The 11,156-nt window shown below is 45.4% G+C and overlaps 1 protein-coding gene across 1 annotated transcript in view; it reads left to right on the top strand.

The window, feature by feature from the left end:
* Positions 1-2,916: 2,916 nt before the first annotated feature.
* The window catches only part of CSMD1 (CUB and Sushi multiple domains 1), a 398,630-nt gene continuing 390,390 nt past the window's right edge, over positions 2,917-11,156 (top strand). Inside the window, exons 1-4 of the mRNA XM_032593032.1 lie at positions 2,917-2,920; positions 3,678-3,860; positions 4,996-5,322; positions 6,285-6,479. Coding sequence (XP_032448923.1) covers positions 2,917-2,920; positions 3,678-3,860; positions 4,996-5,322; positions 6,285-6,479 — 709 coding nt within the window. The remainder of the gene's footprint in view (positions 2,921-3,677; positions 3,861-4,995; positions 5,323-6,284; positions 6,480-11,156) is intronic.

Genomic DNA, 11,156 nt, shown 5'->3' with positions numbered 1-11,156 from the left:
ACCGCGCAGAACCCAGTTCAGATTCTCTATCCCTGTCTCTCTCTGCCCCTCCCCACTTCGCGCTTTCTCTCTCAAAAATAAACAAACATTAACAAAGATAAAAGAGAAATTGATGAATCCAATTACTCATTTGTTATGTAAACATTTACAGGTCTAATATACCTAATAAAACGCGTTAGAGATGAATGTTAAGTATGTAGTGTCAATAGAATTGTTTTAGGTGAAGTTTTAAAATATCCTTCGAAAATAAATCATAAAATTCAGAAAACTTAATACGGAAAAATTAAAATGAAATAATGGGATGTAGTACTTTTAAAGGTTCTTGTCAAGAAGAAGGAAAACAGGGGCGCCTGGGTGGCTCAGTTGGTTGAGTGACCGACTTCGGCTCAGGTCATGATCTCACGGTTTGTGAGTTTGAGCCCCGCATCGGGCTCTGTGCTGACAGCTCGGAGCCTGGAGCCTGCTTTGGATTCTGTGTCTCCCTCTCTCTCTGCCCCTCCCCCACTCATGCTCTGTGTCTCTCTGTCTCAGAAATAAATAAACATTAAAAAAAAAAAGATTTAAAAAAAAGAAGGAAAACACATCAATAGGAGTGTCATAGAGTCCCCAGTAGAAGGCTGATACTGATAAACAATATCAGAGGAGAAGTAAAGAAATAATCACACCTAATATTTCCTCAAGTTCCGTTTCTAGACTGATAATTTGGAAGAAATATTTTGACCAGCTTTTTTGTTTGTTTGTTTTTTTGTTTTTGTTTTGTTTTGTTTTGTTTTTGGTCTGTAGGGACTTCAGTCTTTTGACTGATCACGAACTGTCAGATTCTTTTCCACAAAAGCCTCTCAAGGTCATCTTTGACGTCTTATATTTCGTTATGTATGGAAACAGGTTTCCTGCGGTTGCTATATCAATGTCAACACTGATTATTCATCTTCCATTTGTTCCATAGTTTCACAAAAACTATGTGAAGTAGACGCAGATTCTCAAGGGAAGGCAGTGTGACCTCCAACGGGAATTTCAAAACCCTGTGCGGATTGTGTCACGCTCATTTGGGGGCAAGAGCGGGCTCAGTGTGTTGGGGTCACGCGTGCAGAGTGACCCCTCGCACCTCCTCCAGATGAAGCTACACTGGTGTAATCACGGGCCACGACCACACTTCTCCCATGGCTGAAGAAAAAGTCCTACTAGCGCTCACACCCGCTGACCCCACACCACGCTGTCTGGCCACTAATCACTGGTCTCTACGGAGCACCTAGTAAGGACGTGTCTGGACCCACGAAGGTCGGCATCTTTGGTGGAAGTGAATGACCACAGGACCCAGCAGGAGGGGCACAGTGGCCTTCATCTGCGCCCACACCACGGGTGTAACCACAACCGTGCGGTGTCCTAGCACTCCACTCGGGAGTTCTTGGAATCTGTTAATGTAGGAAACAGCATTATCCCAACGTGCCATCGTTTATTTCCTTGTAAGAAGGAACCGCAGATTTTGGAACTGCAGACGCACAACTGACGTCTGCAAGTCTAAGGTTTGCTCACAATCGTATAATGGCTAACACTTTGAGCCCTGTATGCTGGGTATGTTGTGTGAATTACGTCGTTTAACCCCCTCATCTGTCCTTTGAGGTAGGCATTGGTCCCTGATGATGTATAAACGAGGCTTTTGAGAGACTAAATTGCTCATGGTGGCCACTCAAAGGCCAGGAGGCCCAGAATCCAGTCTGGCATCCTGACTCCTGACCTCAGGGCTGTGTCCTTTGCCAGGACCAGGGGTGCTCAGCCCCTACCCGACTGAGAGGCCCACGAACTGCAAGCTGGGTTTTGTTATAAACCATTGCTGTGAACTGCCTTTGATTCACGTCGAAAAAAACAACAACAACAACAACTTGGTTCAAGGCATCCCGAGTGTTGAATTCAAGTAAACCCACTCGTGGCTCAGTTCAAGTCAAGTCACACGACTTGAACTCCAAGGTCTGCCCTTAAGAAAGCGCGTTCTCTGGGTGATTTCTTTGGCCTGCGTTGCACCCAGGGACACTTCTGTTCCCATGGATCTGTCACTATAAGGGTCACCTTCTTTACTGGAGAGCCCGGGAGGTTAGCGGAGCACCCTGGACCTGTGACCCTGCACCTGTTTTTGTTTCCTGCTCTTACGCTTAAGAAAACAGGTGTGACAGTATCCCATATACTGGAAGTCTTGACAGCATTATGATAGTACGGGCTGATTCCACTGCTTTGGTATGCCTGAACTCTCAGAAGTACAGTTTCTCCTCTCGTCACTGGGTGTGTGTATACGTTCCACATAGGGTAGGCACGATCCTCAAGACCATCCAGCAACCCAGTCCTGTGCCATTCTACAGACATCCTCCAAAATTGTGAACTGGATTAGAAAGTAGTTAGATTGCTAATAAGACCTAAATTTGAGTTTGTGCTTGGTCGGTGCAAGAAATTAGAATAAGCCCATGACAAATTTCAGAAGGCAGACCCAATCGGTGCATTTTGGATGTGTGCGTGGAAACCATCCCATGCGTCTTGAAATTCGCTTGTCTCCCTCCCTGCGCTCACGAGTCCTGCAGAGAATGTTTACACTTGTATTCAGCTCAGCTCCTATCTCATCCTAAAACCCTGCAACACCTTCTTCCCAGGGCAAAACACAGAAAAACCCAACAGGCTGCTCGGGGGGGGGGAGGGGGTCCCTCCCCTCCTTTCTAGCGATCGGTGCCCGCTACATTGGGCTGGTATCTCTTTCTTAGAAGGGCTGATTTCAGGCTTCCCTCAGGATGTTTATATCTTCTCTTTCCTCCCCCATCTATTATTGTGTAATCCTTTGAACGTCTCCACTTTGCTTCAAACCCCACCTATTGTGATCTGAAACTCATATACATTTGAAACTTTCATGGTTTCCCTCCATATAATGTGAGCCCCATGAGTGCGAGAATTCTGTCTTGTTTGCTCAGTCACCTCAGTACCTAGAACAGGGCCTGACACATAGTTTGCTCTCAGAAACTACTTCTATGTGAGTAAATAGCTTATTTCATTTAATAGATTCTGTGTAGTTAACACTTAAGACGGAGGTGCGGTTGAAGTCTCTGTATACATACTCCTGGTGTGTTTGTGTCCCTGTTTCATTACAGTTGTGTTTTCATGAAAAGGGGCTTGATTCTGCCCATTTTCTCTTCATCCAGAGACCATTAATGCATTCGCTTTTTTTCATAAATGAGTCTTAAGATTGAGGGAAGGAATATTCAAATGCATTTATTGACTTAAATATTCAGTAGCAAATGAACAATCTTGTATTGTTTACATAAAAAAAAACCAGACAGGTGAAGACATAATACGTGTTTACATTTTAACGGCAGGGTGCAGGAGGCGCGTGGGCCGGAAGAGGCATCTATGTATTAATTGTAGCATTTGCGTCACCAGCGTCCGTGTAACTGTCCGTCTCCCTTAGGAGACAGTACGTTAAATACCTTTCTCTCTAGTTCACTCAACCTTTTTACCCCCAGGCTTTTGTAATTAAATGTTGATGAAACGAGCATCCTTTGGAAACTCTTAACAAAAACTACGTGTAGACCAGCAGAAGGAACCACTCGCTCACTTTCTGAATTGTTGACAAATGTTCACTGCATGTTTTTTTTTTTTTTTTGTTTTTTTTTTGACGGCTCGTTTTCCTCTCCCATTTTCAGAAATCGAAAAGGGAGGATGCGGGGACCCCGGGGTCCCTGCCTACGGGAAGCGGACTGGCAGCAGCTTCCTGCACGGGGACACCCTCACTTTTGAGTGCCAGGCGGCCTTCGAGCTGGTGGGGGAGAGGGTCATCACGTGCCAGCAGAACAACCAGTGGTCGGGGAACAAGCCCAGCTGTGTGTGTGAGTACTGTGCCCTGGGGGGCCGGGCGGGGGCCGGGGCCGGGGACAGAGAGGGCTGCGTGCCAGGCAGGGGCAGGGGACAGAGACGGCTGCTGTCAGCATCTCTAGGGAGAGCCTCGGGGACCAGAAGGGGCAGGGGCGTTGTCCAGTGCCCACTGCCTCGCTGTCCTCACTCAGGTAAAAGCGACCCGTGACGTGGGTACCTCTTCTAGAGCACGTGGAGCCCAGGGCTCTCTGTAGAAAGAACGTTTCGTGCAGAAAAGCTTTGGCTCCCTCCAGGGCTCCCGCGGGTGGCCCGAGTGAGACCTCCCCAGGCACCCGTCTGTATGACTTTGCTAATGCTGCACCAGGGACACATCGCTGGTGAGCCCGGCCGGTGTTCGCTCGGGTTTCGGTCCAAGAACTGCCTGCTCCTCGTAAGTCAAACGTTTGCACTTCATGGCAGTTTAAAAGCAAGATTTATTTGGTAACCAGATGTAGCTTGGCCCGGACAATGTGGGAATAAATCCAACAGGTGTCCTCCAAAAAGTCACATGTGTACATACATGCACGTGTGCATACACGTACGTAAACTGGTTTCAGGTACACACCCTTAAGAGACAAATGTCCCAAGAGATTTTTATATTATCCACCCGAACCATTGGTCTGCTCCTCGGAGTTAGGTTACTTATTAACTGGTACCCGTAACTGATAAACAATAAATAACCTGAGAAACTGCACTTTAAAGGCAAACACAAAATGTAAAGAGAAAGGTCGTCCTAGAAGACTAAATAGCACGGATACTATTTTCCGGAAATTGTGCCCGTGACACAGACATGCCTTTTCCTGTGACCGTTTGCTCCTCGGAAGGCAGAAAGCTTTAACCGGAAATTCTAATATTTGCCCCAAGTGTCCGTGAAGTCGGGGAGGATGATCCCTGCGTCGAGCCTCCGCCCGATCATCTGGCTCTGGTCTGGTGGTGGCGCGTCCGAAGGGATCCTGTCTCTCCGACTCAGGGGAAGAGGGAGTGTTCAGGTTCAGAATTGCCGGTTGAACAGTCGGGCGCTGCCAGCCCTGCGCCCACGGCCGCCAGCTGCCGGTGCCCCTCATTGGGATCTGTGCAGACCTGTTTGAAAGTATGCTTGTGTCTTCCCAGTCTCGTGTTTCTTCAACTTCACTGCGTCGTCGGGGATCATCCTGTCCCCCAATTATCCGGAGGAATACGGCAACAACATGAACTGCGTTTGGTTGATCATCTCGGAACCCGGGAGCAGGATCCACCTCATTTTCAACGATTTTGACGTGGAGCCTCAGTTTGACTTCCTGGCGATCAAAGACGATGGGATTGCTGACCTCACGGCCCTCGGCACCTTCTCGGGCCACGAGGTGCCCTCCCAGCTGGCCAGCAGCGGGCACATCGTCCGCTTGGAATTTCAGTCTGACCACTCCACCACCGGCAGGGGGTTCAACATCACTTACACCAGTAAGCCTGCTGCCACCCGCCCCACCCCCACGTGTCCGGGCCCCCCGGCCCCACGTGTCCGGGCCCCCCGGCCCCACGTGTCCGGGCCGACTCTTCAGAGGCTTTACAGCGACACGTAGCATAGTGACAGGACTGGACTTCCCTCTCTTCCTTCCTTCTTTCCATCCCTGCATCCATCCATCCACCCATCCACCCATCCACCCATCCACCCACCCAACCATCATCCTCCATGCAAAAACTGTAGCAAACGGATTGAGCCATGTGGGGTCAGGAGCCGTGGATTAGAACACCAACACTTGGTAGACTTAGTGAATTTTGCTTAGACACCTTTTGTCTTTCTTTTTTTTGTCTCAGGGCCCTCATTTGCAAACCAGATTGTATTTAAGAACATCTACTTAAATGCGTTGTTAAGTGAATAAAGTAAGGTAACAATGTTAAATATGAGTTATAAATCATAATTTACTGGCTGTTTACTTCTCTTAGGCTCTGTGCTTAGGATTTGCCAGCAATTATTTCATTTAACATTACAGAAACTCGGGGATATAGGCTGGGCATTCCTTATCTGTGAATTAAGGTGTCTAATCAGACCATCAGAATATCTGCCAGAGGGCAGATAAAAAACACAAGAGCCAGGATTCTAACCCAGATGTGTCTGAACCAAAATCATTTCTAGCACCTGCCGTATTTCTTGTTTTTCTTAGTGCACGCACAAAGTGCTTTCAAACCGTGCAATGTAGTGTAGACAATAGTTGTATATATTTATCCATGTCTTCGTTCTTTCTGTCTTACTAGATATCACTATCCTGTCTGCTTAATGCATTTATCTATCTGTAAGTGTGTAACTGAAATTCAGGACAATAAATCGCTTTATTAGTTAGCTTGTTTCTTCCTTTTTAAATATACCTACTTAATAGTCTAGTATTTTAATTCTATAATTATAGAATTTTTTTTTTCCTTTTTAGCATTTGGTCAGAATGAGTGCCATGATCCTGGGATTCCCATAAATGGGCGACGTTTTGGGGACAGATTTCTACTTGGGAGTTCGGTTTCTTTCCACTGTGACGATGGCTTTGTCAAAACCCAGGGGTCGGAGTCTATCACCTGCACCCTGCAGGATGGAAATGTGGTCTGGAGCTCCACAGTCCCCCGCTGCGAAGGTACGGGTCTGCTTTCGTTCGCCAGTTATTTTCCTTTGAAACGGTGACCTAACCTAACCAACGAGCGGACGCACAGCTGGGTTGGTTTCCCCGGGCTGATGTCACAGAGTACCGCGCCCCTGGTGGCTTGACAAATAGCCATCTGGTGTCTCAGGGTCCTGGAGGCTGAAAGTCCGAGGGCACTGTCAGTAGGGCTGGTTCCTCCCCAGCTCTGAGGGAGAATCCGTTCCAGTTCTGTCCCAGTTTGGGGAGTGCTGGTGTCTCTGGAGTTCCTTGGCTGCCAGAAGCATCACCCCAGCTTTCTCCGTGGAGAGCTCCTACATTGCCAAATGTGTCCTCTTTCTGATGCCACCAGCCACATTGGATGGGCGCCATGCTAATAAGCCACGCTAGCTGATTATGTCTGCACGGACCCTATTTCCAAATAAGGTCACATCCTCAGGTGCTGGAATTAAAAATCGCAGATATAAACTGGGGGTGGGGGCGGGCATAATTCAGCCTGTGACAGCAGCACGGGTTTCAGTAGCCATGTTGTTTTGTGGCTCTGCATGCAGCTGACGCAAATACCGCATAACTACTTTTCTTCTTGACATTTCCGCTCTGGTTAACCAGGAAGGAAAACTAGAGGGCGTCGGAAATGGGGAGGATAGCACCTCCAGTGTTTGGTCAGGTAAAAAGTATTTACTCAGAATATGTACTCACACCCCATCAGAATGGCCCATACAAAATGAGCTAAGATAAGAAAAGCTGTTTTAAAAAAACTTAACTCCGGCAAATATCAGGAAATACGTTTTAAGTAGACTTTTTTTAAGAGCACTTTTAGGTTCACAGCAGAATTGAGCGGAAGCTGTGGGTATTTGCCATATACCTCCCGGCCCACAAATGCACAGCTTTCCCAGTGATCAGCATCCCCACCAGGTGGTTCATTCGTTACAACCGATGACCCCACAGTGACTCGTCACCGTGACCCAGAGTCCGTGGTTGCATCACGGTCGCTGTTGGTGGGGCACATTCTCTGGGTTTGGACGAATGTGTAATGGCACGCATCCATCGTTTTAGTGCCGTGAGGGTGGTCTCCCTACGCTAAAAATCCCGTGTCCCACCCCCTCCCCCCTCCCCCAACTCCCAGCCCCTGCCAACCACTGATCTTGTTACTGTTTCTATAATGCTGCCTTTTCTAGAATGTCACACAGTCGCAGTCATATATTATGTAGCCTTTTCAAATGGGCAAGAAATACAGATTTTAAAACAAAGGTAAAATTTGAAAACGTTAATAAGATGTATTGCTCATAAGGTTGGGAATAGCTGGCAGTTTCTGGCCATGCTGTTGAGGGGACAAGATTATGGCATCATGGTACAAATTTATACGAATGGTTGTACATTTTCGTTTTGCTTTTTGAGCTATATAAGTTGTATTTCTGGATCAAAATTGTAAGGACATAAACAACTCTGGAAAGATTTTTTTTTCAAGAATGCTCTTTGCAGTATTAAATATAACAACCAAATGTGCAAATAATTCAACTTTAAACAACAGAGAATCAGGTAAATCATCACACGCTCATACACCAGGATGCGTGCATCGTTAACACAGATTGTACCGTCGAAGATGTTCATCGTGTGATGTTCATCGTGGGAACGACCAGATGATACGACCACTTGTGTTATAATACGCCACCGTGAAGATCATATGAATATTGGCGCATGTCGTGATAATAATAGTTTTTAAAAGCCTAAAAAGAGAGTATACAACAAAATGTTGATCACAGTTACAGGTGAATTTTTCCACTGTTTATTTTTTAGTTTTTCAGTTACCATCGATCCCTAGGTGTTTATTTTACAGTAAGCAAATTCAAAAAATCCTGTGTGTCAAATACAGCCTACAGTTGTGAACCTGATCTGTCTTCCCTCGTAGGTTAAGGACCTTTTTCTCCTGTCTAGAATGATCGGCCTAACGTTAGCAGTGTAAGCAGAAGCGGAATGTCCTGCGAAAGATGAACTGCCCAGCGGGCTGACCGCGGTGGGGCGGTGGCTTCTGTCTCACAACCTCATCCCTCAGCCCCAGGCCAAGTTAGCGTCGTTAATCTAAGGATCAGGATTCGGTGAAAGCTCCAGAAACACATCCTCACGTTCATACTTTCATAAAGTGCTCAAGCAGTCTGGTGAGGCTGAGCACCGCTGGGGGTGGAAAACTGGTAAATTTTAGGGTGAGAGCACAGTAGTAGGATGTTCATTCTTACCTATTTTTATCACGTCTTCTAAGGGTATAGCTTTTTAAAAAAAAATTTTTGTAGTGTTTATTTTTGAGAGAGAGAGTGAGAAAACATGGGGGGGGTTGGGGGGGGTCAGAGAGAGAGGGAGAGAGTCCCAAGCAGGTTTCACACTCAGAGACTGACTCAGAGCTCGAGTCCATGACCCTGGGATCCTGACTTGACCTGATATCAAGACTTGGACACTCAACAGACTGAGCCACCCGGGAGCCCTGCAAAGAGGGGTTTTTTTGTTTGTTTTTGGTTTTAAGTCAGTACTCTCTAGTCTCTGTTGTCTTCTGGCCACGATTCCCACTGTCTTTGGAGGGCTTACCTGAAAAAGGCTGTGTGTAGATGTGTTACAAGGCGCAGGGCAAATGTGTTCCTCAGCACAGTCAGAGGAAGAAAGCGGCAGATGGTGTTTCAAATAAAGTCCGACAAAGGAGAAAGTATCACATTAAATGTGAATGGACCATTCTTTTGTTATTTGGAAGAGACCTGCAGACTCAGCTGTGGGTTGTTAACACAGAAAACTCTTAAAGGACTAGTGGATGGTGAAAGATTTTTTTCTTTCTTTTTTTTTTTTTTAATTTACTTGTACTGAGAAACCCAATTACTGAGTTCTGGTGACTCTCAGGGAGTGTGCATAGATACTCTGATAATCTAACTCACAAAATACCCCCTATCAATGTCCTTGCTGAAGAGAAGTAGAAATGCTACTTCAGAATTGAGTGGATCTAGTTGGAAAAAAATCAAATGGAAAATAAAGGATTTAGTAACACAGGGGTGCCTGGTGGCTCAGTAGGTTAAGCATCTGACTTCAGCTCACGTCATGATCTCACAGCTTGTGAGTTCGAGCCCCACATCAGGCTCTGTGCTGACAGCTCGGAGCCCGGAGCCTGCTTCAGATTCTGTGCTTCCCTCTCTCTGCCTCTCCCCCACTCATGCTCTGTCTCTCTCTCTCCCAAAGAATTAATAAAGCATTAAAATATTTTTTTAGGGGCGCCTGGGTGTCTCAGTCGGTTAAGCTCAGGCTCAGGTCACGATCTCGCGGTCCGCGAGTTTGAGCCCCGCGTCGGGCTCTGGGCTGATGGCTCAGAGCCTGGAGCCTGTTTCCGATTCTGTGCCTCCCTCTCTCTCTGCCCCTCCCCCGTTCATGCTGTGTCTCTCTCTGTCTCAAAAATAAATAAACGTTAAAAAAAATTTTTTTTTAATATTTTTTTAAATAAAAAAAGCAAAAAGGATTTAGTAACACAAACACATTTGAAAAGACTCAAAAGGAACATGATGTTCCTTTGAGAATATACACATTTATTGTTTCTCTCAAGGATTACTTTTTATAATGAATTATATAATTGATTATAACGTGAACCTTAACAAATTACTCTAAGTCCAGGCCACATGCACTGATCATATGCCAATTACAATGTAAGCATATTACACGAATAGAACCACAGGCAAATGCTTTAGAGAAATTGTGTGGGAAAGCCTCAAGTCTTAAGGCATATGATACCCAGAAACCCTGTCAGAGGGAACCCTCTCTGTTAAGATAATGTGAGACAGGGAGCCTGTGCTAGGAGGCAAATGCCCCAGTGTTGAACAAAAAGACAAAAAGTGAAGAAACTGATTGCTAAAATTAACAAGTTAGAAAAAAATAATGACTTAGAATATCGTATCAATAAAAATCAAATGTTAGAATAATGCAAAAGTGAGTCTTTGTTAGTATCAATAAAATAGACAAACCTTCTATGATTCTGATAAGAAAATTAGGAGAAAAGACAATTACAGGTATTTTAGCAAAATAGAAGAAAAATAACCATGATTACAAAAATAATAATTTGACATAATAAAATAATTTATTGTTACCAACAATAACTCTCCATAAAGAGTGAAAGCCTCACAATAGAGCAAGTTCTTTAAAGATTATGTTTATTTATTCTGGCAGCGTTTGCTGGGTACCAACAAATCTTGGGTATAAATTGTTTGTGGTCTGGATGAAAGATTTATCTGTTTATTTGCTCTGCCTCTAACCTGCCCATATATTTCAGTACAGTTCACTGTCATTGAAAACACAACCTGGGCGCCTGGGAGGCTTGGTCAGGTGAGCATTCAGTTTGAGCTCACGTCATGATCTTACGGTTCGTGAGTCCAAGCCCTGCATTGGGCTCTGTGCCCTTAGCATAGATCCTCTGACTCCCTTTCTCTCTTTGCCCCTCCCCTGCTTGTGCACATTGCCTCTCTTCCTCTCAAAAATAAATAAACATTTTAAAAAATTTAAAAAACACAAGCTAATTTTGGGGGAAAATAAGTGTACAAGAGTACGTCATCAACTCTATGGCAACCAATTTTAACATTCAGTGAAATTGGTGATTCCCTAGCAAAGTATAAATTATCCGAAGCGACCCCCCAAAAAGTGAAAAATGTAAATAAA

Source organism: Lynx canadensis, chromosome B1 (genome assembly GCF_007474595.2).
Source record: "Lynx canadensis isolate LIC74 chromosome B1, mLynCan4.pri.v2, whole genome shotgun sequence".
NCBI classification, from domain to species: domain Eukaryota; kingdom Metazoa; phylum Chordata; class Mammalia; order Carnivora; family Felidae; genus Lynx; species Lynx canadensis.
The sequence above is the reverse complement of the archived record's forward strand: the minus strand, read 5'-3'. Positions and strand labels throughout refer to the sequence as shown.